General features: G+C 43.6%; 2 protein-coding genes across 3 annotated transcripts in view; both read left to right on the top strand.

Moving 5' to 3' along the window:
• ccdc142 (coiled-coil domain containing 142) overlaps window positions 1–27,660 on the top strand; it is a 363,715-nt gene that overhangs the window by 208,853 nt on the left and 127,202 nt on the right. The gene's annotated exons all lie outside the window — the stretch shown is intronic.
• slbp (stem-loop binding protein) lies at window positions 290–26,878 on the top strand. Its single transcript, XM_055652947.1, has 8 exons — window positions 290–448; window positions 6,448–6,603; window positions 15,005–15,115; window positions 17,818–17,880; window positions 18,946–19,080; window positions 23,799–23,948; window positions 24,432–24,549; window positions 25,921–26,878. The coding sequence occupies exons 1-8, from the start codon at window positions 414–416 to the stop codon at window positions 26,032–26,034; spliced, it is 882 nt and encodes a 293-aa protein (XP_055508922.1). The 5' UTR covers window positions 290–413; the 3' UTR covers window positions 26,035–26,878.

The following is a 27,660-nucleotide window of genomic DNA, read 5'->3' as shown; positions in this document are numbered from 1 at the left end:
CTCCTCAATATCCAGAAGCACTACATAGACTTTGTGGTACTCCTCTTCCACCCACGTTACTACTGCGGGCGGGGTTTCTTCCCCCCCACCCCATTCATGCCCACGTTACTACCAAAGATCCTATAGCAGAGCTCTGCTATAGGATCTTTGGTTACTACTGCGGGCGGGGTTTCTTCCCCCCCCCCACCCCATTCATGCCCGAGTGCGTTTCATTCGAGCCTGTGGTTTTGGCGCGAGATGTGTGTGACGTGCCTGAATGGGGGGGCGGGGCTTTGCATTGTGACGCGGGTGGCGCGCGCGCGAGCAGAAGGAGGGAGAGCGAGAAGAGCGCGAGCGAGTTCCAGGGGTTCGGGGCCCGCTGCCGCCGCCGCCGCCGCCATTGTTATTGTCCGGGCGCTGCCGCTTCGTAAACGATGTCGCACCACAGCCCGCTAGCAGAAGGCCTCAGGTAACGGCGGAGATGGAGACGGAGGGAGCCGAGCTCCATCCAGGGAAGTGGAAGGACGGTGGCGGGAGGGGAGGGGAGGCGCCGTTTTTAGGGCGCTGGTTTGAATCGGTGGCGCGGAGTCGGGGCGGGAAAGAAAGAGCAGCGGCCGCCGACTGACCCGACCGACCGCTCAACACTAAACACTCACTGTAAATGGCTCGATTGCAACTATATCATCTGATCCTCCATTTCCCTCACTCGGCGAGAGACCACGAGTTGTCTTTCTACGGACTGGTTAGCGCTCAACAAAACAAAAGCTTTTCACTGTGCAGGAAAGAACTGCAGATGCGGGTTTGAATGGAAGATTGACGCAAATTGTTGAAGTAACTCGGCGGGACAGGCAGCATCTTTGGAGAGAAGGGATGGGTGACGTTTCGGGTCGAGACCCTTCTTCAGTCCGGTTAGGATTAAGGGACAAGAGAGATTGATCTCATTCTTGCTATTCAAGGAGTGCAGCGTAGGTTCATGAGGTTAATTCCCGGGATGGCGGGACTGTCATATGCTGAGGGAATGGAGCAGCTGGGCTTGTACACTCTGGAATTCAGATGGACGAGAGGGGATCTTATTGAAACATATAAGATTATTAAGGGTTTGGACCACACCAGAGGCAGAAAACATGTTCCCGATGTTGGGGGAGTCCAGAACCAGGGGCCACAGTTTAAGAATAAGGGGTAAGCCATTTAGTACGTAGACGAGGAAATACTTTTTCATGCACAGAGTTGTGAGTCTGAAATTCACAGAGTTGTGAGATTGGTGGAGGCTGGTTCACTGGAAACTTTCAAATGAGAGTTAGATGGAGCTCTTAAAGATAGCAGAGAAGGCAACAATGGGGTACTGATTGTGGATGATCAGCCATGATCACATTAAATGGGGTGACGGAGGAACTGAAGGAAATCCACATTAGGCAGGAAATGGTGTTGGATAGATTGATGGGGCTGAAGGCTGATAAATCCCCAGGGCCTGATGGTCTGCATCCCAGGGTACTTAAGGAAGTGGCTCTAGAAATCGTGGATGCATTGGTGATAATTTTCCAACATTCTATTGACTCCGGATCAGTTCCTGTGGATTGGAGGGTAGCTAATGTTATCCCACTTTTTAAGTAATGCGGGAGAGAGAAAACAGGGAATCTCATTGAAACATATAAGATTGTTAAGGGTTTGGACACGCTAGAGGCAGGAAACATGTTCCCGATGTTGGGGGACTGCAGAACCAGGGGCCAAAGTTTAAGAATAAGGAGTAAGCAATTTAGAACGGAGACGAGGAACTTTTTCTCACAGGGAGTGGTGAGTCGGTGGAATTCTCTGCCTCAGAGGGCGGTGGAGCAAGGTTCTCTGGATGCTTTCAAGAGAGAGCTAGATAGGGCTCTTGCAAATAGTGGTCAGGGGATATGGGGAGAAGGCAGAAACGGGGTACTGATTGGGGACGATCAGCCATGATCACATTGAATGGCGGTGCTGGCTTGAAGGGCCGATTGGCCTACTCCTGCACCTATTGTCTATTGATGGCGGTGCTGGCTCGAAGGGCCAAATGGCCTACTCCTGCACCTATTGAATATGCTGTCAACAGTGGCTCCACAGTTACTCGGGGAGAGAATTCAAAAGATTCACTACCATCTCAGTGAAGAATTTTCTTTTCTCAATCATGATGCGCTGACTCCTTTTTATTGGTTTTGAGTCAAATTACATAACATCCCTGCATCCACCCTGTCAAGTAAGAATTTGGCACATGACAATGGGATCCTCTCATTGACCCAGTCTGTTTAGTCTCTCTTTGTAGAATAAAACAACTTCCCCAGAATGATTCTGGTTAATTTTCAGTAGACCTCTATTACAAAAAATGCCCATCCCTGGAATATTCTGCAGCGAGCTGACCCTCCGAGGTAGGGAGATCAGCCTGCTATGAGTATTGGGAGGTTGCACGGCAGTCGGGTCACGACCTGTGACCCGTACTATTGCCACGCTACGCCAACTGGAGTACACGCGATGAACTGCAGGTAAGCACTGACCATGGTTTCCAGCGTAGCGGGCACGTTAAAAACCGCCGAAATTGTCAATTTTTGCACTGTAAATAATTATGGAAATCGGGGTAAACGTGAGAGACATTTATCCTACTTCAGAATTCCAAAAGTGAGGAGAAATGACAGTAGAGAGAAGCGGCAGCTGAAGGGACAGCAACAGCTAAAGTGCTTGGCGAACATTGGCCGTGTAGATAACGAGATTGAAAATATTGGGAATTATCGCATTTGCTCACTGCATTTCATCAACTAAGGCATTATTTGTGTTTTTTCTTGATTCCTTTGGTTTCTGAAGTGATAAATCTGGCTGCAAAATTTTAAAATCGCCCATGGTTATCAAATCGCCAATGGCATAATTGTTAGCTGTTAATGGGACATAATTAACCTCAGCAAATTGACAATATCCTATTGAAGGAGTGGTTGTTTAAGCTGTCAAGACATTTTATTATTTGCCAAAATTTACATCTCCATAGCATAATGATAGAAAACTTACTTTTCCACACACCACTCGTACGTCTGGAGATTTTGTTAATGATAAATTTAGCTTCAGAAGCATTTTATTTTTGCATGTAAAAACCCACTTCAGAACGGCCAATGTTCGCCAAGCACTTTAGCTGTTGTTGTCCGTTTAGCTCTCGCTTCTCCCTACCATCATTTCTCCTCACATTTGCAATTCTGAAGTAGGATAAATGTCTCTCGCGCTTACCTCGATTTCCACAATTATTTACAGCGCAAAAAACGACCGGTTCAGCGGTTTTAAACGGGTAAGAAAGTACGCGTTTTGTGTATTAATAGCATATGCCGGAAGCTGCCATGTCCTCCACATGGATTGAGCTGGTCCGTGCGTCACTCCCTTTGACCCAATGACCTTACGTGCAACCCCCCTATTCCAGTGAAACAAGACTATAAATGCTGGAAGCCTAGAGCAAAAAAACAAACCGCTGTGGAAACTCAGCGGGTTTAGCAGTATACAGAGTGGCCAAGTAGTACGGATTTTCCGTATTTTGTACAGAAATCTGATAAGAATACAGATGTACGGATTTGCTTTGTAAAATACGGATTTTTAAAAATCGGCCCGACTTCCTGTTTCATCTTGTTGCTTAAAAATGCAAGAATATAAAAAGCCATACTATAAATCTAAAAATTATAGCAGATTAAATCTATTAGTATTTTAAATTTCAAGATCTGGATGATTATTTTTGTAAGCTTTGATCTGCCTGTCCCGCTACATGTTTAAACTGCGCTATCAGTTTAGCGCTATGGGTTCTAATTATAGCGCTTCCAGCTGGAGCACTATTGCCTTTGCACATAGTGGTATGAGTCACAGACTGTTCGGGGAGGGAGAAGTTGAGAGGGAGGGAGAACGAGAGGGAGGTTTCCAAAATTGCTTCTACATCATCATCTGTTGCTAAAAGCAGGGAGCAGCCGTTCAAACAGAAGTATACAAAGAGATGGCACTGTCAAGTAAGGTGCATAGAAGATATGTCAATTGGTAGCAAAGTTATGCATTCTTGTACTCTTATATGGGTATGACCGTACGTAAAAAAACAAAAAAAATCCAGCAAAATGGTACAGCGTAAAAATACTGATTTCCTCAGCAAAATATTGATTTTTCATATACTATAATATTGAAATGCTCTGACAAAACTTGGCAGCTCTGAGTATCCGAGAAGGCAAAGGATGATCCTTGTTTTGGCTGGTGGCCCTGCCTCAACTCAGGGTCACTACTCAAACCAACATCCATCCTTTTAGCCTCCTGCTCCAGAATATTGGAAATGTGGTTTCACCAAGGCTATATGGAATTGAACAAAATATCTCTTGTCTCATGCTAAACCCCTTCTGTGTATTCTTTGGCTTCTCAACGGTATGTTTGGAGTTTATTGAAGAGAACCTGAGTGTGAGGGTGCTAAACACATAGAACTGGAGTAATTCAGCGGGACAGGCAACATCTTTGGAGAGAAGGAATGGGTGACATTTCGGGTCAAGACCCTTCAGACTGGTTAGGGATAAGGGACAAGAGAGATATAGATGATGATGAGGAGAGATAAAGAACAATGAATGAAAGATATTCAAAAAAGTAACGATGATAAAGTTCTTAAACATTTTATCAATGCTGAAAGAACATGGGGAGAAGGGAGAAATGGTACCGAGCATATGAATAACAATGATGGAGTTGATTGGGGTTGAACCTCTCAGGCTGAGAGGCTAAATGGATTGCCACCGCCATTCTCATTAATTACTAACAAAATTTAAATGTTAATATTTTTATGTCATCTATTTAAAAAAAAAACTAGTTGATGGGTCTGTTTACAGATCTCTAGTCGCATCAGATTATTATCCCCAATATCATGTGGTATAATCTTAATGATTGCACTTCAGTTCAGTGTTTCCACTTTAAAGGAAATTATCTGAAATTCGAGAAAATCCGTTTGTCTTCGGGTAATTTTAGGGAAATGAAATCGGGAAATTTCCTGGCCCGGTAAGCCTTCCCCAACTGCGCATGTGCAACTGCGGCCCCAACTGCGTCCGCGTGGAATCCGGGCCCACTGCACGCATGCTGGGAGACGCCAAAGGGTCCAATCAGGCCCGCGGGATGATTTGCGGAAAAAAAGTATGTACCCGTATATTTACGACTGTCTGCGTCTGCGCAGTTGGGAGAGGCCCGTCAGCCGCGTTACAATTAAAATGGCGCCGGTGACGCGGTCGGAATGCCGACTCCTCGCGCATGTGCAGTGGGCCCAATATCCGCCCATGTGCAGTTGGGGCGGCAGTCGCACATGCACACTTGGGGAAGGCTTTCCGGGCCGGGAAAAAACATCAAATTCAAGTCTATTTGGAATTCTGTTTCAGGAAAAAAAATGTTGAGGTGTGGAAGCACTAGTTTAGTTTATTGTCACGTGTACCGAGGTAACGTGAAAAGCTTTATTGAAAGCCATCTGAAAGACCTAGCACTGATTTGCACTTATTTGTTCAGCTAACTGGCGCCTCACAAAATCGACAGATTTGCCAAACACAAAAGTTTTTTCCATGCAGATGAATTTTCTATTCATCTCTTTGAATTTATTTGAGCATGAAAAGTATTCCAGTGCACTATTGGTTTGTGCTATGTAATGAAGGAAATGCTTTAAGTCAGAAAGTGACTTACTTGTTGCAGGCCACATGGTCTCTAAGGTTTTCATGTTGCCAAAGTATGTATGTGTTTAGTTTAGAGATACAGCACGGAAACATGCCCTTCCGCCCACCGAGTCCGCGCCGACCAGCAATCCCCGCACATTTACATTACCCTACAAACACTAGGGACAATTTACATTTATAGCAAGCCAATTAACCTAAAAACCTTTGCGTCTTTTGAGTGTGGGAGGAAACCGAATATCTCGGAGAAAACCCACGTAGGTCACGGGGAGAATGTGCAAACTACGTACAGACAAGCACCCTCGGTCAGGATCAAGCCTGGATCTCTGGCGCTGTAAGGCAGTAGCTCTACCGCTATGCCACCGTGCCACCCTATGGTTCATGTGTTTCATTCTGTTGAGTTTCTGATGGACAGTGACCTCCTAGTGGTCACTGTAGGAGGTCACAGTGACCAGTAGCTCACCATCAGGAATTGATGGTGAGCAATTTGGAGATGGCCATTAATGTCTGTCAAAGATTACTATGAGTAGCTTGCTTGCGTGTTCTCCCTCCCCTCTGCATAAAATGTAAAGCTGAGAATTTGAGAAGGCAAACTTACTTTCCTATTTGTAGAAGATAGACAAAATTCTGGAGAAACTCAGTGGGTGAGGCAGCATCCATGGAGAGAAGGAATAGGCTACGTTTCGTGTCGAGACCCTTTATCCATTTGTAGAAATGGGCTTATTGAGCATATTCTCCTGGTGCACATGACGTTAGTTCTCTTCTGCCCTGATTTAACATCTCTCTTTTCCTTCCTCTACCATCTTCCCCCCAGGAAAAAGCTGCCACCATGCCGTTGGTCCGTTGGGAGGAAGCGCAGTGCGGATGGCAAACTCCGTAGGGCGGATGATGTGGATTCCTGTCTCTTTGATGATGAGCTCAAGGATTCCACTCCGAGCGTTCCTAGTTGGCCGGATGATAGAATCTCCAGGTTAGCTTCATGATTATTTTATAAATTCTTGAAGGCTGCAATAAGAGGGTCTTTTTTATTTGTACAACTGTTCACAATCTTACATAATTCCGTAGCATTTTGCAGTCAAAAACTACGTTTGAAGTAGTCTGCTGTAATAATGTATGTAAAACAAAAGCCAATTTGTGCAGTCACTTGCAACAATCCCTGCAATGGTACTGCAGTGGTGCAGATGATAGAGCTTGACTCCATTCAAGGACCCAAACCATCTTTTCAGGTGCGGCAGAGGTTCACCTGCATCTCCTCCAACCTCATCTATTGCAGCCGCTGCTCTAGGTGTCAGCTGCCCTACATCGGTGAGACCAAGCATTGGCTTGGTGATCGCTTTGCCCAACACCTCTGCTCGGTTTGCAATAACCAACCTGATCTCCCGGTGGTTCAGCACTTCAACTCCCCCTCCCATTCCGAATCCGACTTTTCTGTCCTGGGCCTCCTCCATGGCCAGAGTGAGGCCCACCGTAAATTGGAGGAGCAGCACCTCATATTTTGCTTGGACAGTTTACACCCCAGCGGTATGAAAATTGACCTCCAATTTCAGGTAGTCCATGCTTTCTCCTCCACTTCCCAGAGGGTGTGTACTAGTACTAGTGAGGCAAGCAGGGGGGACGGAGGTGAGGACTGAGTTGGAGGAACCTCAGCCCTTGAGCTTGTCAAGCAGGTCTGACATTCTTGCTCTCTGTGCAGACAAATGTGGGGACTGTAGGAAGGATGAGCAACCTGACCAACGCACCATGGTTCAGGGGGCCATTCGAGAGGACATAGGGAAGAAAAATGTTGTTGTCATTGGGGATAGTATAGCTAGGGGCATTGACACGAGGATCGAGAGTCCCGAAGGCTGTATTGCCTGCCAGGTCTCCAGGTGTATTTGAGTGCCGGATGGAAGTTAGCGGGGAAGCGGATGAAGTCAGTCAGTTGTGCGTGGGTGCAGGAGGTAGCACCAAAGCAACCATCGATGTAGCAGAGGTAGATGGGGATGGGTCCCTGGTACGCCTCGAACAAGGATTGTTTGATGTACCCGACAAAGAGGCAGGCATAGCTGGGGCCCATGCGCGTGCCCATAGTTACGCCTTGTATTTGGAGGAAATTGCTCCCATTCCTCCGTCTATGCCACATCTGCTCCCAAGATTAGGTGTTCCACACCAGGGCATCGGAAATGTCCTCATTCTTCAGGGAACGGGGTTCTCTCCCCCCCACCCACCCACACTATAGATGAGGCTCTCACCAGGGTCTCTTCCACACCCCGTAACACTGCTCTCTCTCCCCATCCCCCCACTCGTAACAAGGGCAGAGTCCCCCTAGTCCTCACCTTTCACCCCACTAGCCATCACATACAACAAATAGTCCTCCGTCATTTTTGCCACCTCCATCGTGACCCCACCACTCGCCACATCTTCCCATCTCCCCCCCCTCCCCCCCCTGCTTTCCGCAAAGACCGCTCACTCCGTACCCACAAGTCACTGCCTGCCATTCTGAAAGGGACCCGTTAATCTCTACTCTTTGTTTCCTGTCTGCCAACCACTTCTCTATCCATGTTAGCACTATACCCCAAATACCATGCGCCCTAATTTTGCCTTTGATAAGGTGCCACACATGAAGCTGCTAAGGAAGATGAGAGCCAATGGTATTAAAGGGCAGATGCTAGCACGGAGAGCAAGTAGGCTGGATGGCAGAAGGCAAAGAGTGGCAATTAAGCGGGCCACTCTGATTGGCTGCCAGTGACTGGGACCGCTCCTCTTCACGTTGTATATTAATGATTCGGATGAGATGATTGAAGGCTTTGTGGCCAAGTTTGCACATGATACGAAAATAGGTGGAGGGGCAGGTAGTGTAGAGAAAGCAGGGACTTCACAATGTGTTGGCCAGGTATGGAGAGTGGGCAGAGAAGTGGGAGATGGAATTATAGTGTGGCAAAGTGTGGAATCGTGCATTTTGGTGGTGGGAATAAAGGCATGGACTATTTTTTATATGGAGAGAGATTCCAGAAATCGGAGGTGCAAAGGGACTTGGGAGTGCTGGTGCAGGGTTCACAAGTCGAATCGGCACTGTGGCTGTACTCGCTGGTTTAGAAGGATGAGTGGGCGCTTCATTGAAACGTACCGAATAGTGAAAGGCTTGGATAGAGTAGATGTGGAGAGGATGTTTCTACTAGCGAGAGTGTCGAGGACTAGAGGCATAGCCTCAGATTTAAAGGCCTTTTATTTAGGAAGGAGATGGGGAGGAATTTCTTTAGTCAGAGGTTGACGAATATGTGGAATTTTTTGCCACAGACGGCTGTGGAGGCAAAGTTGATGGATTTTTTTTTAAGGCAGAGATAGATAGATTCTTGATTAGTACGGGTGTCAGGGGTTATGGGAAGAAGGCAGATGAATGAGGTTGGGGGGGGGGGGGGGGGGAGGTCAGCCATGATTGAATGGCGGAGTAGACTGGATGGACTGAATGGCCTAATTCTACTCGTATCACTTATGACGTTATAACTTGTTATTGTACGTGCCTTAACCATTTCTGGCAGCTAGTTTCATATAAATACCACTCTGAGTGACTGTTGGCCACGAGTTCCTATTAAATCTTTCCCCTCTCGCCTTAAACCAAAGCCCTCTATTTCTAGAGTTTTTCATGCTATCTAGTCAGATCAGGTAAAACGATACATAAATATAATCGTCAAACTCAAGTACAATAGATAGAACAAAGAAGAAGATACAGGGCTCGAAATTAGCGGTTGCCCGGGTGCCACTGACCACCCAAAGTGCCGCCGGGCAACCTAAACCCCGAGTCATTTTGCCCGGCTTGGCGCGCAGGTACTGGTTGATACCGAAGATAAGACACAAAAAACTGGAGTAACTCAGCGGATCAGGCAGCATCTCTGGAGAAAAGGAACATGCTGTTTTGTGTCGGCGACAGCTGTAATGCGTGGGAAAGATACCAAGTGTGGCGTGACGGAGGGTCGGAGCGAATGATGGGCCCCAAACAGCAGCAGCGGCGACGTTGGCGGCGGCTCCATCTTCTCCTCCTCACCCCTCCTCCTGCCTGCCCTGTTAGCGGCTGCTGCCTGCCACTCCGCCAACGGCACTTTCAAAACAAACCCTCCCGCACGCCGAGGCCGGGAGAAGAGAGGGAGGCAGGGGAGGCCCCCTTCCGCCGTCTGAAACGTCTGCACTGCTCGGCCCCGCACCTTCCTGTTGGTTGGCGAGGAAGGGAGGCGGTGGCGAGGAAATCCCAACTGCCTCCCCCTTTGGCGGCGGCACTTGGCGATGGACAGGCAGTGGTGGCGATCCAGGGGGGGTGGCGGGGGGACACACACCCCCCCCCTGTTTTGAGAGAGCCCCCGCCACGTGAGTGTGCGAATGCGCGCGCGGCCGCCAAGATATTGTGTTCCCCGGTCCATTCCATATTTTGATAGCGATGATGCCGGTGTTGTCCGAGGAGCGCTGACCTTCCTTCCCACCTCCTCTGCCCCTTCCTCTAGGTATGTTACAAAGCCTACCTGAAGCGTCGCTGAAAATCTGGCGCTGCAGGTGTGCGCGATTTTGGCGCCGTTTAGAGGGGGGCGGGTTTAAAACGCGATTTTCACTAGGCTGTTCCAATCGAAGATGTTCAGCCTAGTTAATTATTAACAAAAAATCGCTGAAAGACCCCGTCGCAAAAGGTATTATTAGTTTTTATGGCCTTGTATAATAGTTTAAAAATCACTCTCTAAACCCGCGACCTCACGCAAACACAGGGTCGCATAGAGCAGACAACAGAAGGTATGTAGCTTATTTTTACATTAAAAAGGGCTTCTTAAGAACCCTTTATACAAAGTTTAATGTTGCGAGTAGCTAATTTTGGGCTCTTTCTATCCCGCAGTATTTTTCTGGGCATTTGAGGGCACAAATCCACCGCAATGTGAACGTTCTAAACCAGCGCGTTCCACAGGAACCCACTAGAAAGCTGATTTAAAATGGACTTTAATTTACAGCAATTGAACACTAAATTCCTTCCATTTGGCCTATAAATTAATGTAAATGAGATTTCAAAATCATGTTTTATTGTGAATTATTTATGAATATTATTTGGACACTTATTTAAAAATGTTAATCATTTATTAAGAAATGGATAGATGTTTAGATCTAGTAATTGAAGTTTGAAATTAGCTACACTTGGGTAACTAACTAATTATATGTTTTAATTTCAGGTCATCCAAGTAAGATTATTTTATATTTGTTTCAGAATGGTTCAATCTACGATAACTGAAAATTTCATTCAGTTCTCTTAATTTTTAAGAAGGTTATGGCCTTTTGACAGCACACGATCACAGCTTTTTTGTTATGTCCATAGAAAATCAATAGGGAACAAGATGATAATTTCCGAGAAAATATTTAGGGGTAAAGGGGGAACTGCAGAGAGTGGTGGCCATAACCTTTTAATTTAAAATAAATTGGATAGGCTTGGATGATAGGGTGGTACGAGTGCAGGCAGGTGGGGGACTAAGGGGAACAAAATTTGTTCGGCATGGACTTGTAGGGCCGAGATGGCCTGTTTCCGTGCTGTAATTGTTATATGGTTATAACCTTTTAAATACTTGAGATATGAAAGTGAATTAGGATAAATTATAGACTTGATTTTTTAAATCTCAAAATTTTGTAACATTGCTACTTCCTCTCTCGCTACTTCCTCTCTCGCCCCCCTCTCCTGCCCCCCTCTCCATCTGATCCCCATCTCCTCTCAGTCCTCACCGACCCCCCCCCCTCCACCCCCCCCCCCCATCTATCCTCCTGAGATCTCCCCATCCTCACAGATATCCCCCATCCCGCACTGATCCCCCGCGCTCTCCCCTCATAATCTATCCAACCATTTTCCCCTGCCTCCTTCACAGAAAACATGCTTGCATCAAATCTGGAGTGTGCATGGTTTTAGCATATGTTTTATCATGGTCTCAGGATTTATTGACACAAGTTGATCATACGCTGAATAATCCAACCACATTTTTGTTTGGAAGTGGAAAGAAATAATAGAAATTGCATTAATTGCAATGTGTAAAAAGAGTTGAGATACTATATTATAATTTTGCTGCATGTCATTGTGGTATATATCATGTCTTGATTGGTGAATATGCTTAGTTTGTGATTTTATTTGAAGCAGAAATAATATATGAATGCTCATTGAGCATAATTTCGACTGATAACTACGTACTTTGTCCGAGCACATTATCGCACGCGTCATGCAAGCCATCTTAAATGACCACCTAAACTGTCATTTGGCAACCGAAAAAGCTGCCACGGTTGCCCGGCTGGCAACAGGGAAAAAAAGTTAAGCGAGAGCCCTGAGATACAGTGCAGAATATGGTTTCCAGCATTGTAGCGCACCAGTTACATAGACAATGTTCAATGTCCGCAATCGGGTCAAGGTGAATCGGACAGTACACTAGCTTATGCCGGAACTTTTCAGAAAACTGTTAACTAAAGGCGTATTTGAAGGTGGATAGGACTTTCTTGGATGGGCACATTTGCTGGACTGAAGGGCCTATTTCTGTGCATACCTTCAGTATTTCATTATCTGCAGTTCTGTAATGAAGTGGACTAAATTATTTGCTCATAGTTTTGGACTAGTATTCAGAGGTACAACTATGTTTGTAACAGGATCAAGTTAAGAATGGTATATGACAGCAGGATTTCCATTTTATTCTGGAATGCAAGGAGGCAACTTATAAACCCGATAAAAACACACGCTCTGGTAATAATTAGCACTATAATTGATGTAAAGTGCTCTTACAATCAATATTTACAGATTTATGTACAATTTTGTCTCTTGCCTCTTACAAGGGAGATGAAGCCTACAAGTAGGGAAATTTAACAGCACCCTATTTATTTAATATGTTGACTGATTTTGAGGATGAACTAGACAAATCCTGAGGTTCCTGTCTGGTCAGATGCTGTAGGGATGCATCCATCTGCGGGAGAGATCTAGAATCAGAAGGCACTGTTACAGGACCAGAGGTTCGCTATTGAAGACCCTGTGAGAAGAGGAGTTTTTTCTTAGGATTGTAAATCTATAACATAGAAACATAGAAATTAGGTGCAGGAGTCCATCGCCCTTCGAGCACCGCCATTCAATATGATGGCTGATCATCCAACTCAGTATCCCGTACCTGCCTTCTCTCCATACCCCCTGATCCCCTTAGCCACAAGGGCCACATCTAACTCCCTCTTAAATATAGCCAATGAACTGGCCTCAACTACCCTCTGTGGCAGAGAGTGCAGAGATTCACCACTCTCTGTGTGAAAAATGTTCTTCTCATCTCGGTTTTAAAGGATTTCCCCCTTATCCTTAAGCTGTGACCCCTTGTTCTGGACTTCCCCAACATCGGGAACAATCTTCCTGCATCTAGCCTGTCCAACCCCTTAAGACTTTTGTAAGTTTCTATAAAGATCCCCTTGGAGAGTATATTCTTCATAAGACTCAAAGTAAAGTCAGTAGAACCTCTCTGCTCCTATACATGAAAGCTAACATACCATTCGCTTTCTTTACTGCCTGCTGCATGCCTATCTCGCTCATTCATCTCGGACAGTTGAGTGTGATTGCGTATGTTGGAGGCTGGCAAAGTTTGGACTCTGGCCTTGGATCCATTTTTCTGCATGTGCCCCTTGACCTTGGATTCCTCAAAGTAAAGTCAGTCATTATATTCAATAGAAATGTAAGATTAAAAGGACACATGAACAGCTCATATTTGTGTTTCTTATGGTCTTATTGTGTTTCTCATTAAGACGAGGATTACTTGTCTTAATGACTACAGGCCTGTTGCACTGACCTCTGTAGTCATGAAGACACTCGAAAGACTTGTGCTGGCCAAGCTGAAAAATATCACAAACCCCCTGCTGGACCCTCAGCTGTTTGCATATCGGGCCAATAGATCTGTGGATGATGCAGTCAACCTGGGCCTACACTTCATCCTACAGCACCTATGGGGACCTATGCGAGGATCCTGTTTGTTGATTTTAGCTCTGCATTCAACACCATTGTGCCAGAGCTACTACACTCCAAACTTTCCGAGTTGACTGTGCCCGAACCCCTGAGTCAGTGGATCACCAACTTCCTGACAGACAGGAAGCAGCATGTGAGGCTGGGAAAGCACATCTCGGACACGCAAACACTCAGCATAGGAGCACCGCAAGGCTGCGTACTCCTCTCCTCTACTCTCTCTACACCAACGACTGCACCTCCACAGACACCTCTGTCAAGCTTCTCAAGTTTGCGGACGACACAACCCTGATTGGACTGATCCAGGATGGGGAGGAATCTGCCTACAGACAGGAAGTGTCCCAGCTGGCGTCCTGATGCCGTAGCAACAACCTGGAGCTCAATACTCTTTAAGACAGTGGAATTGATTGTAGACTTTTGGAGAGCTCACCCCACTCACCATCAACAACACCACAGTCACATCTGTGGAGTATTTTAAGTTCCTGGGAACCATCATCTCCAAGGACCTTAAGTGGGGGGCCACCATCGACTCCACAGTCAAAAAGGCACAACAGAGGATGTACTTCCTACGGCAGCTGAGGAAGCACAATCTGCCACAGGCAATGATGGTCCAATTCTACATGGCCGTCGTAGAGTCTGTCTCACCTTCTCCATCATGGTCTGGTTTGGCTCAGCCACCAAGCCACCTGGAGGCTGCAGCGAATCGTCCCATCAGCCAAGAAGGTTATTGGCTGCAACCTTCCCTCCATTGATGAACTGTACACTGCAAGGGCCAGGAAGCGAGCAAACAAGATCATCTCTGACCCTTCTCACCCTGGCCACAAACTCTTTGAATCATTTTCCTCTGGAAGGCGACTCCGGATTGTCAAAGCTGCCACAGCCAGACATAAAACCAGTAGCTGCTCTACTCAACAGCCAAAAATCTCTAGCCTCCTTTTGATCTGGTATTTTGTTGGTTCACATGCTTGATCAATGGTGTTTTATCATTAATGTTTTATTATAATTAATGTTTAGTGTTTTCTGAGTCATTCGTAACTGTCACTATGTCATGTTGTTACTTGTGGGCGGAGCACCAAGGCAAATTGCTTGTATGTGAATACTTGGCCAATAAACTTGCTTACTTACTTATTTAGCTGCCCCATGTATTCCTGCAACTGATTTATGCTACCTGTGGTCTTATAAGAAAGCACAACAACAAAGGAAAGGAAAGAATATAAGTGTGTACAAATCTCTTCAGACTGTTTCCAAATTGACAGCTGACGTGGTTGGAATCTTCGCTGAAATATACGCGTACTGATTTGAAATGAATGAGTTGACACATTGGCTCACAGTGTAAAAGGAATTGTCTATCCTGGTTTGTATCATCACTGACAACTCTATTAACCCTATTAAAATGTATCTTTTGCAGTTTCACAACACCAGACAGTGATGGACCAGTCCCCCGATGTGCTACTGCAGATTGGGGAACGGCAATCGAAGAAGAGGAGACGAGGCAGACTGTTTATCGGGATTTGAAGAGGTTTGTTTGCTAAATTAACTTACATTTTGGAGGGAGTGTCACAAATTCTGCATTCAAAATATATTTTCATTGTATTTTTTTTAATGGGAGACAATGCTGTTATTGAAAGCTGCCTTGAGTATTTTGGACTAATGTCCATGCTATCTATTTCTAGCCAAAATGTTCATAATGATGCATTTCTCGATGGATTGTAGTGTTTACTATCAAGTGCTATAAGAATATCACTTACATTCCAGGACTCCTTGGTGATATTTTATAATATCTGGTTTCATTGCTAAATTTGCACCTTTTGTCTTATTGAACAAAGCTAATGGGCATTTTTTTAGATTTGCCAGGCTGTGCTGCAAAAAGGCCAGTTTTCCCGCTAGTGCTATTTATATGGAGAACTTTTAAAATATGCCTTCATAGCTGGACCTCTTCCAAGTATAAACAGAATGCATGGGAACTTTCCCAGTTCTGGTGAAGGATGTTTGACACAACATTACATTTTTTGTTTCTCTTTCCACTGTATTACCTAACTTGCTAAGTGTTTGGCACTTTCTGATTTCAGATTTAACTTTTAATGATTGCTTCGCAGGTTCTGTGCCCTAACACTTAAAACTTTGTTCACTAAGCATTTGTTCAAAATGTTTCATACCTCCAAGAGGTTCGTACCACTTGATCATCAAGTGTTGAAAATCTGTGGGCTAGAACAGAGAAAAATCCAGCACAAGAACAAGCCCTTTGACCCGCAATGTCTGTGCTGAATGTAATGCCAAGGAAACTTAATCTCATCTGATCATAAATTCATAAATTGTAGGAGCAGAATTAGGTAATTTGCCCATCGTCTACTACACCATTGATAGCCATCCATTATCTATATCTAATTCCTGACACCATGCGTTGATCTATCTTTACCTCTCAACCCCATTCTAGTACCTTCTCCCCATAACCCTTGTCACCCTTACTAATCAAGAGTCTTTCAATCGCCACTGTATACATATCAATTGACAGCCCCCACAGCCTTCTATGGCATGGGCTCCACAGATTCACCATTGTGTGATTTACAGAAATTCCTCCTCATCTCCTTCCTAAAGTTATGTTCTTTTATTCTGAGGTAAAGGCCTCTGGTCCTAGTCTCTCCCACTTGTGGAAACATCCCCATCACATCCACTCTACCCAGGTCTTTCACTATTCGGTAAGTTTCAATGAGGTCCCCCTTCCTTCTAAACTCATTCCAGTACAGGCCTGAGTTCATCACACACTCGTATGTTAACCTCCTTGTGATTCTTGTAAACCTCCTATGGAGCCTCTCCAGCGCCTGGATAACCATCCTCGGATATTGGCCTAAAACTGCTCCCAATGCTCCACATGATCCATATCACTCCATTTCTTGCTTCTCCACATGTCTCTAAAAGTCCCTTAAATGCCCCCATTGTATCTGCCTTCAACACCACCACCCATGGGAGCGTGTTCCAGGCATTCGCCACACTCTATTTATTTAAAAAAACAACTTGTTCTGCACACTTCCTTTAAATTTAGTCTTTCAATTTAAAACTTCCACCCTGGAGGAAAAAGGTTCTGACTGTCTACCCTATTTGTGCCCCACATAAATTTACATACTTCGATCAGAAATTTACTTTTCACATTGGAGAAAACAATCCATGTTTGCCCAACCTCTCCTTGTAGCTAATATCGCTCAACCCTAACAGCATTTTGGTAAACCTCTTCTGCACCCTCCTTATCCTTCCTGTAAAGGGGCAACCAGAACTGCATGCAATACTCCAAATCCGACGGAGCCAAAGGCTAATAGAGCTGCATTACGACTTCCTGACTTTTAGACTCTCAACCTCACCTCTTGTCCCTGAGTGGTCCTACCTTCCACCAGGTTGCCCTCGTGTTTTTAATGCATATGCAAAAAGTCTTGGGATTTTCTTTAACCTGACTCGCTAAAGCCATTACTTCTTTCGGCCCTTCAAATTGCCAATCTTTACTCTTTTATATTCCCTAAAGGCCGTTTTAAGCCTTAAATATGCTTCCTTTTTCTTTTCTGGCTGCTTTTTTCACCTATCATTCAAGGTTCTCTTTGCCATCCTTATAATTATCCTCCTCCGTACTGGAACATGCTGGTCCTGATTTTTTTTGATAAGCTGGCCTTCAAATAACTCGCATGTCAGATGCTGATTTAAGCAAAAACTGCTCCCAATATACTCTACCTAACTCCTGCTTAATAATGTTGTAATCTGCCTTACTCCAATTTAGTACTTTCCCCCAAGGTCCAGCCTAATCCCTATTCAAAACGATCTTAAAATTGATCATCGTACCCATAATGCTCGTACCCAAGGTGAAACATAAGTCACCTGGTCAGGCTTGGTCCTAATGCCCGGTCCAGTATGGTCCCACCTCGAGTTGGACTGTTCAACTACTATTTTAGGAAGTCTTGTTTTGCCTTTCTGTCTGCCTGTAAACTTACACTTTCAGTTTCAAGCCACCATTTTGACATTCTAATGCTACCATCTATTTATTAAAACTTACTTTTTTCCCCCTCTAATTCCTGACAGCAAAGGATGTCCAACAGTTAAAGATGAGAGCTACCAAGGTTGAGTTCTTTCCGACTTTGTTGTGGGCTTGTTGTAGTATATTTATTTATACTTTATAAAATAATACAAATGCTGTTTAAAACCTTACAAGTTTTCATTCTCAATTTATATTTTCCCTTCCAGATATAAAAGGCGACTCTTGATAAATGAATTTCATGACCATGAGAAAGATTATTCGTCTGAAAGGTATAGCTTAATATTTCCAAGAATTGTGAAATAAATGGTTGCCAATAAAATGCTGCACTACTGACCTCTTCCATTTTGCAAGTTTTCCTTGTTACATTGCCAGACTGAATATTTAATTGCATGACAATGTCTCGGGTGGGTGGTATTTGTAGATATAGATAATGGATGGCTATCAATATTATGGTGCCTTGTAATCTGAGATATGAAAGCCTCTACTGCAGCCCTGCAATGTAGTGTAGATGTACACATTGTTCCTATTTGTGAAGAATGCGAGTTCTAGTTGGCTTGGTACTTAGTGCCCCGTCTTTTGCCATATTGGTCAATGTAAAGGTTTTTTTTGTACGTACGTTGCCATGTGCCACTTTGGTATTTCAAAATGTAATTTATTCAGCTAATGGCATTTACATGCATGACAGTTTTTTAATGAAGTTTTTATTGAAGAACTAAATGAGTGCAGGTAGTTGTGTTATAACGTTTGTTTCCATTGCAAGGATTGGACACAAAACAAGTGATGAATTTGTGAATACTATCTGTGTTTTGCAGGGCAAAATGGTTATAATGTGATTTCCATCTATTCAAAGTTACTTTGGGAATCGACTAGCAGGAAAGAAAGCTAAATTGTAAAAAAAAATACACCCTAGGGGAAAAAAATCCACTTAACACTCTCAGTCTCATTGCAGGTGATCATTGAAATTGACAAGTGATCGATTCTATTGACACGTGCAATAGTACTCTCTATTAATGAAACATAAAGCCTTTAGTATTTTTAGCCTTTAGTATTCTTAAAAATAGCTTACTTTTGAAAACCCCACAGGGTGAGTGGGATTGGGAGAGGGAAATGTTCTTATTGCGAGTCTGCAACACTCCAGCCGCTAACCCTCTTTTCCCTATTGCACAATTGGTTTCATAACAAGATATTCTTTAAAGTGGGGTTTCTGAGCAGTGTGACCATCATGTTATAGCAGAACTACTTTTAGTTATGTCCCTATGATTTTATTTAATTACAAGACAAACGATTGAGCAGAATGGAAACTAATCTAATTTCTAAAGTGATTTTAATTTCAGTTCCAGTGATTCCAGAGAATCATTGGCACCATCTGAACTTGAAACCGATGAAGTGGTATTGATGCGAAGACAAAAGCAAATCAATTATGGGAAAAACACCATTGCATATGATCGATTCATTCAAGACATTCCTAAGTAAGTTTGCTAGAAATTTCTCTTGTTCCTGTACTCTTGCTGTCCATAGATGTCTCTTGTATGTACTCCAAGCATTGGGTCTGTATCATTACAAATGTGTTAAAACTATTTGTGACACAGAGCTGCCCAAAACAGACCGTCACTAGAAACCACTTAATGTGAAATATTTCCACATTTAATCACTGTATTTGAGTATTATTCTAGCTTTAACCCTTAACTATAAATTCAACTTGTATGAACTTTTTCCTAACTTACGAATGTAATCTTAACTCATCCATTGATCACTCAAAGGAAGTTGTTCCCATTTGTACAATTAGTTTTGCAAGCCCCTTTCAACGGGCTTGTGAAAAGGAAAAGATTAGTTAAGTCAAATGTGGGTCCCTTCAAGACAGAAACAGGTGAACAAGGAAATGGCAGACGTGTTGAACAGGTACTTTGGTTCTGTATAGGTAGTTTGGTACTCGGGGACAGAGGATCTAGGGTGACGGAGGAACTGAAGGAAATTCACAGTCAGGAAATAATGTTGGGTAGACTGATGAGACTGAAGGCTGATAAATCCCCAGGGCTTGGTGGTCTGCATCCCAGGGTATTCAAGCAGGTGGCTCTAGAAATCTTGTACACATTGGTGATCCTTTTCCAATGTTCTATAGATACTGAATCAGTTCCTGTGGATTGGAGGGTAGCTAATGTTATCCCACTTTTTTAAGAAAGGAGGGAGAGAGAAAGCAGCGAATTGTAGACCAATTAGCCTGACATCGGTGGTGGGGAAGATGCTGGAGTCAAGTATTAAAGATGTAATGGCGACGCATTTGGATAGCTGTAACAGGATCGGTACAAGTCAGCATGGATTTACGAAGGGGAAATCTTCTGGGATTTTTTGAGGATGTAACAAGTAAAATGGATAAGGGAGAGCCAGTGGATGTAGTGTATCTGGACTTTCAGAAAGCCTTTGATAAGGTCCCACACAGGAGATTAGTGGGCAAATTAGAGCACATGGTATTGGAGGTAGGGTATTGACATGGATAGAAAATAGTTTGGCAGACAGGAAACAAAGAGTAGGAATTAACGGGTCCCTTTCAGAATGGCAGGTAGTGACGAGTGGGGTGCTGCAAGGCTCATGCTGGGACCGCAGCTATTTACAATATAATAATAATGATTGAGGTCAGGGGACTCCAAACTTTTCAGCATGAGGGCCACATTATATATTTGGCACATTTTTGCAGGCCATAGGTTGTATGTTAGTAAGTATGCAGATGATACGAAGATAGGGGGTGTTGTGGATAATGAAGAGGATTTCCAAAGTCTACAGAGTGATTTTTAATTTTTTTTAATTTTTTTATTTTATTTATTCCGAACAAGTAAAGACATTAAAGATATTAATAGTAACAAAATCGAAATTATCAAACAATTGGGCGACCAAAATTGTACACCATACTCCAGATTTGGTCTCACCAATGCCTTGTACAATTTTAACATTACATCCCAGCTTCTATACTCAATGCTCTGATTTATAAAGGCTAGCATACCAAAAGCTTTCTTTACCACCCTGTCTATATGAGATTCCACCTTCAAGGAACTATGCACGGTTATTCCCAGATCCCTCTGTTCAACTGCATTCTTCAATTCCCTACCATTTACCATGTACGTCCTATTTTGATTTGGAAGAATGGGCTGAAAGATGGCAGATGGAGTTTAATGCTGATAAATGTGAGGTGCTACACTTTGGCAGGACAAATCAAAATAGGACGAAAATAAAGAAATGTCAGTTTTATAAATTTAATGAAAGAGATGGAGAGAGCGAGAGGCAGAGAGGGAGTGCAGCGTGTGTTCAACAGGTTAATTTCCGGGATGGCGGGACTGTCATATGTTGATAGAATGGAGCGGCTGGGCTGGTATAATCTGGTATAGGCTCACAAGGTTAATTCCTGGATTGCGCGACTGTCACATGATGAAAGAATGGAACGGCGGGCTTGTATTCACAGGAATTTAGATGAGAGGGCATAATATAGAAACATAAAATTATTAAGTGATTGGACACACTAGATGCAGGAAACGTCTTCCGGAAGTTGGGGGAGTCCAGAACCAGGAGCCACAGTTTTAAGAATAAGGGGTAGGCCATTTAGAACTGAGATGAGGAAAAACTTTTTCACCAAGAGAGTTGTGAATTTGTGGAATTTTCGGTCTCGGAAGGCGGTGAATGCTGGATGCAATCAAAAGAGATTTAGAGCCGCGACCCGGCCTGATAATGGCCGCTGCTTGCCACTCGGCCAACGGCGCATTCGAAACAAACCAGTGTTTAAATGAGAACTGTACTCCCTGGCTTTTGTACAGAGAATGAACGGGTTGCATTACCCTAATTTCAGCATTACAATTTCCAAAGGCTTTGGATATGACTCCATTCGTGGTAGAACATGGTTGCTACTTTGCATTTGTGAATCTTTCAGCTTCAGCTCACAACCTGTTTTAAAAATTCAGTTAAAACTCTTCCACTTGGCTTGATGGAATAGAGATGTTGCCAATTTTTCATCAATCTCGTTTTTTCATGAGTTAAATACATTCCATCTTCAGATATGGTAATCCTGCGGGTTTTTAAACCAATGTGAGGTGGGGCAGTTACGACTATTGGGCTACATCTGACAATTATTCTCTGTAGGACAAAGCATTCTTAGTGCAGGGATTGACTGAAACCCATTAAAATATATACCTATGGCATGTGGTAAATCTTGGTGGAACATTCTTACAAACATTTTGACAGCAGGAGGCCATGTGGCCTATTGTGACTCGCCTTAGAGCCACCAAATCCTACTTCCAGCTCTAGGTCTATAACCTAGGCATCTTGGCTCTTCAGGTACACATCCAGGCGCTTTAAGCATAGTGAGGGCTTCTGACAAAGGTACGGAATTAGTTGTAGGGTCTGAAGATGGTGTTCAGTTTAACTGTAGAGGAATTTGTTTCTGTCCAAATTTGAATGTTGGATAAGTTCTTATTTTTTGCAGATAGTATAGAGTTTAGTTTGTCACGTGTACCGTGATACATTGACAAGCTTTTGGGGAGTCCAAACCAGTCAGCGGAAAAGAATACAGGTGCAGGCCCTTTTAACTGAGTTCCAGAAAAACCGAAAAGCTCCGAAGAGTTGTGAATTTTTGGATGTCGTCTGTCGCACCAAAGCTGCGTTTGGCGCCAAACAAACCCAAAACGAGTCACGGTCACCCAGGTCTGTACTACGTAGCGGCTGCTTCCCACTGGAGACCAGACGCATTCAAAACAAACTGTAAATCATTGTTTAAATGAGAGTCAGTTAGTTTGGGGGGCTTTTTATGTACAGAGGGGGTGAAGGGTTGCTTTAATTCTTAGTTTCGCTACCTGGTCGGAGAGGCTTTGGAGCGGACAATGCCATTTGTGCCGTGCAGTAACATGGCAGCGCTGTGCCGTTTGGGCTGAATCGGCGCCAGCTTCAGCTCACACCCCGGCAATTCTAAAAATTGGCTGCGAGGCGCTCCAAATCCAGCCGGCCCGCGGCCGGAATAGAGAGCTCCGCAAATTTTTCATCAATCAGCGTTTTTTCGCTGAGTTAAATACGGGCATGCCTTCTCGCCGATGCGGCAAGCTCCTGGAGCGTTTTTTTGCCGACACCAATGCGGAGCGTGGGGCATTTGGAGCCGCGCACCAGGGGTAGAGTTGCCGGGGTTACAGCTCGACAATTATTCTCTGTAGGACGAAGCATTCTTAGTGCAGGGATTGACTGAAACCCATTAAAATATATACCTATGGCATGTGGTAAATCTTGGTGGAACATTCTTACAAACATTTTGACAGCAGGAGGCCATGTGGCCTATTGTGACAAGCCTTAGAGCCACCAAATCCTACTTCCAGCTCTAGGTCTATAACCTAGGCATTTTGGCTCTTCAGGTACACATCCAGGCGCTTTAAGCATAGTGAGGGCCCGCTGACAACGGGTACCCAGCTCCGCGAGGTTGGGAGTCGCCGACCAGATGGGGGACTAAGAATTAAAGTTTCCCCCTTAGAGGAATTTGTTTCTGTCCAAAAATCCCTCCAAACTAACTGATAACATTTATGCAATGATTTTTTGGTCAGATAGGAGGCAGAGTTCCAGTTTTTTCAAGCCGTACCGTGGTACATTCTACGCTAAAAAATCTTTTGTTCTGAAATCCGAAAATGTCCGAAATCCGACAAGTGTCTGGTCCCAAGGCTTTCGGATAAAAGGTTGTGCACCTGTACGTGATTACAATCGAGCTATCCACACTGTACAGATACATGGTAACGGGAGCATAGTTAAAGTAAGAAATGCTATTACTGGAGTTATTATTGGAGTAGAGATATAAAAGAGTGGAGCGATTGTAATGTGTGATTGCAGATCCACTTCTGTGACCAGCATACCGAGTCGCCTGGCTTGGGTGCCATCTTGGACCCGGAAGCGGGTGATCTTGGTGAAAACAAGGGTGCTGATTTAATCTCTGGATATTGCCACGAGGTAGAACTAGGTAAACATGCGGACAAAGCTCTTTCCAAATTAACAAAATTACAAACCAGGTCAACAAAATAAATGTAATCATTTAGAAGCCTTTGTTCACGCTACAAAGTTTATATCAATGAGAATGTGCAGCATTGTTTGTTGTATGGCGGAGTGTTTGATTTTGCTTTAACACATGCCGAGTTACTCATTGAATCAAATTAATACTGTCAATTCTTTATTTTAGACATCTTCGGAAGCCAGGTGTTCACCCCAGGACTCCAAACAAGTTCAAGAAGTTCAGTCGCAGATCCTGGGATCAGCAAATTAGGTTATGGCGAATTGCACTTCATGCTTGGGATCCGCCTGTGGAAGAAGGCAGTGATTTACAAGCAGTGTATGTTCAAATTACTGGATTATCAAAGACTTGGGCTACAGCCATTTTTAGTGTTGTACTTTTCGACTTTGCAATTGGATTTTTTTTTTAAATTGTGTAAAATGAGGATGGATTCAAATTGGATTGGAATTAATATTAAATAACACAGACAACCTTGAGTTTTGGGTGGCACAGTGACGCAGCAGTAGATTTGCTACATTACAGCGCCAGAGACTCGGGTTTGATCCTGACTACGGGTGCTATCTGTACGGCATTTGTACATTCTCCCTGTGTCTGCGTGGATTTTCTCCGGGTGCTCCGGTTTCCCCCCTCAGACAAAGACGTGCAGCTTTGTAGGCTAATTGGCTTTTGTAAAAATTGTAAAATTCTCCTTGTAGTGTAGGATAGTGTTAATGTACGGGGTAGTCGCTGGCGGTGCGGACACGGTTGACCGATGGGGCTGTTTCTGTGCTGTATCTCTAAAATCTTCATTATGTCTTACAGCACAGAGTTTGATTTTGATATGGAAACTGAATCTATAAACAGCTCAAATGGAGGTCGGACAAGTTTTCAGGATGAGAGAGGATGCACGCCAAGCAACACACGAGCACCATCTCCTCAGGTGTGCATCTTGTGACTTCAAAGAATTAAATGCAGAGTGATGAGCTGTGTATGATTTTTAACAACAGAAAACTGAAAAATGTTGAAGGACAGACTAACAAAGACACTGCTTGAATAACTAAGGGTCAGGCAGCATCTCTGGAGAACATGGATGAGTAACATTTGTGGTCAGGGGTCTTCCTTAAGACAGATTGTAGTGGGGAGAAAGAAAGCTGGAAGAGAAGAGGGGTAGGACAATGCATGGCAGGTAATGGGTAAATACAGGTGAGGGGGGTATTGGATAGGCAGATGATTGGAACAAACGGCAGAGACGAAAATACATATGGTGAGACAAAAGCACTGAACATTTGTGAATTCTGAAGCGAGGAGAAAGGGGAGCGTGGGGGAGAGAAAGGGGGCGTGGGGGAGAAAGGGGGGAGGGTGTGGGGTCATGTAGATGCCTATAATTGGAGAATTCAATGTTCATACCATTGGGTTGTAAGCTACACAGGAGGAATACGAGATACTGTTCCTTCAGTTTGCATGTGACCTCACTCTCACAATGGAGGATGCCTGGGACAGAAAGGTCAGTGGGAATAGGAAGGGGAGTTAAATTGGTTAGCAATAGGGAGATCTTATAGGCTTAGACGGGACGAGCGCAAATGTTCAGTGAAACAGTCGCTGAGTCCATGCATGATCTCATAGATGTTCAGTTTTGTACATATTGGTAGGCAAATATTTCCTCTTATAACTTCGATCAATCTGGCACCTTTTTAATTGTGAAATGAATCCTGGCTCTTCAGAGGGCGATTAGACAAGGTGTTATTGGGACATGTGACGAACAACATGGTCAGAGAGAGGGTGCAGCATGGAACAGCACTTGGCACTTTGGATGACAAACAGATCCTCAACTTTGTGGCCCACCCAATATTACTTTAGGAACTATTGGAAATAACTCAAAAATTATTCTCTTGCTGCACTATGGGAAGAGGGGAATGAGACTGGCTGTTCAATTTGTATCCCCCTTGGATTGTCCTACTAGTTGTCTCTGTTGAGGATGGAAAGCTTTCATCGTATCCACAAAGGGAGGGTTGCACCAAAACACCTCAACCCCACCAATATGGTTTTCACCCAGTTCTGACACAAAGTGGCAACATTTTGCATCTACTTTGGACGGGTCCATTTCTTGGTTGGTTTTTCACGTATGATGTGTTTTTATTATTCTGTCATGTTCTTTTGATTGTCATTTACTTTAAACATAATAAGGAAGCCTGTGTAGGGAATGCTGCTTTGTTGCTTATTGGCTGTAATTTAGTTCACTTTTTTTAATTTGGTGGTTATAACTGAATATTTTTAATATCACTAACATCTTAATGTTTCAATTTTCTTTTAGGTATCTGACTCGACTTCAATGATCAGAGAATTTGGGTCTCATTCAGGCAAAGAATTTGATTTGCAAGCTTGTTTGTCCGAAACCAATGAAGCTAATTCTTGGTTAAATCAATAGCTGATCTTGAGAAATTTGCTTGGAACAGTTCTGCAGATGATGTGACGATCTTGTGAACATAAAGGAGTTTAAAGTTTTTCCAAACAAATATGACATTGTGAAAATGTTAATGTACAGACCAACAAATCGATTGAATGGTACTGCTTTATGGCTACCAACAAAACAATACTTGCTGTGAACAAAGTATCATTTGCCTGTATTGCAGCTCATTTGTGTACTTGACTTAACTATTCTGCTCGTCCAAGTTCAGATTTATGGTGAGGGAATTACCGTACTAGATGTTCAGTTGAACATTTTTTAAGGCTTAATAAACAACAATGCTTTGCAATAAAACTTGATTGTTTTTGAATGGCTCGCTGGAATGGGAAAGAAGTGTTTTTTAAAGGTTTAGCTGCATGGGATTATGGACTCGTGTGCCTTAACTTAAGAACTGTATTGATTTTTTTAAATATTGAAGTTACTTTGCATCTTGTTAGATTTCTCAATTTAATGTTTTCAGTGTTTAATCTTGGAGCTTGCTCAAACGAACCTGTCTGCAAATTACAATCTCAATGTTCAAAGTACAAATTAATATGATGCTTTGATCGATCAATTTGTACTGCTGGAAGGTGTTTCAACAGACCGTTAATGTGAAGCATTATGTCCATTGGCACAAAGGCTAATTTCCTGTTGCAACACTCAAAAATTCAATCTTGATTTACTTTTTTTTTGTATTAGCAACTTGCTGTGTGTGTAACAAAATTCTAGTTGAATATTGAAATTCTTTTGATTATTAAATGGTTGAATTCAGCGTTATTTTTGTCTAGATTTTTAAATCGCAATAAAACCTGGCTTGTTTGAAATATTTAGTCTCAAATTCCATGTTTATTGCATTACCTCATTGGGCAGCCTCGGATATATTGAGTTTGAAATGCAGTTAAAATATAGCTTTAAAAATGCATTATTTGTATGTAATAGAAGGAGCACTGGTTTCATCCATGACTTTTGGACAGCTACCTTATTGGGGGGGGAACAGTTGTGGAAGAACTCGAGGGAAATGGACAAACAATGATTCGGGTCAAGGCATTTTCTCTGAACTGAAAGTTCAGCCAGTATAATGAGATAAGGAGGGCAGGTAAGAGCTGGCAGGTAATAGATGGATCCAAATGAAATGGGGAAGCTTGGTGGATGGAGTCAGGTGGGGAATAGTGGGGTGGAGAAAGGCTGGGAAGTGATTGATGGAGATAACTAAGGGACTGCAAATGATGGAATCTGGGATAAGGAAAAATTGAGTTTGGGACCAAATAAGGGAGGTGGGAGGGGTAGATGACAACAGTGCTGGAGGAGGTGACCTGATGGGAGTCAGGGTGATGGGAAGATGGATTGAATGGGGGGTGATGCTCGGTGATAAGAGAGAGGCAAGCTAAAAGGGATGAGAGTGGGTGGATAGAGGGACTGGGGAGAGGGATATCTGAAATTGGAGAACTCAGTTTGAGTTGTAGACCTTGGCAGAATGAGGTGTTCCTCCAGTTTGTGTATTATTTCAAGTATTGCTTATTTGAATGTGTCAAAATTAATGTACTAAATCACAATGCAAACATTGCAGTGCTTCAGGCAAGTGTAATTTTGTTCAGACCGGAAGGTCTG

This window comes from Leucoraja erinacea, chromosome 1, assembly GCF_028641065.1.
Source record: "Leucoraja erinacea ecotype New England chromosome 1, Leri_hhj_1, whole genome shotgun sequence".
Lineage (NCBI taxonomy): Eukaryota > Metazoa > Chordata > Chondrichthyes > Rajiformes > Rajidae > Leucoraja > Leucoraja erinaceus.
This window is presented reverse-complemented; position numbering and strand designations above follow the sequence as displayed.

Excerpts from the sequence above, each read along its gene's own strand:
- slbp (XM_055652947.1), top strand. The coding sequence starts at position 414 with ATGTCGCACCACAGCCCGCTAGCAGAAGGCCTCAG. Across the intron at positions 6,604-15,004 it reads CCGGATGATAGAATCTCCAG|TTTCACAACACCAGACAGTG; the intron begins GTTAGCTTCATG and ends TATCTTTTGCAG. Across the intron at positions 15,116-17,817 it reads GTTTATCGGGATTTGAAGAG|ATATAAAAGGCGACTCTTGA; the intron begins GTTTGTTTGCTA and ends TTTCCCTTCCAG.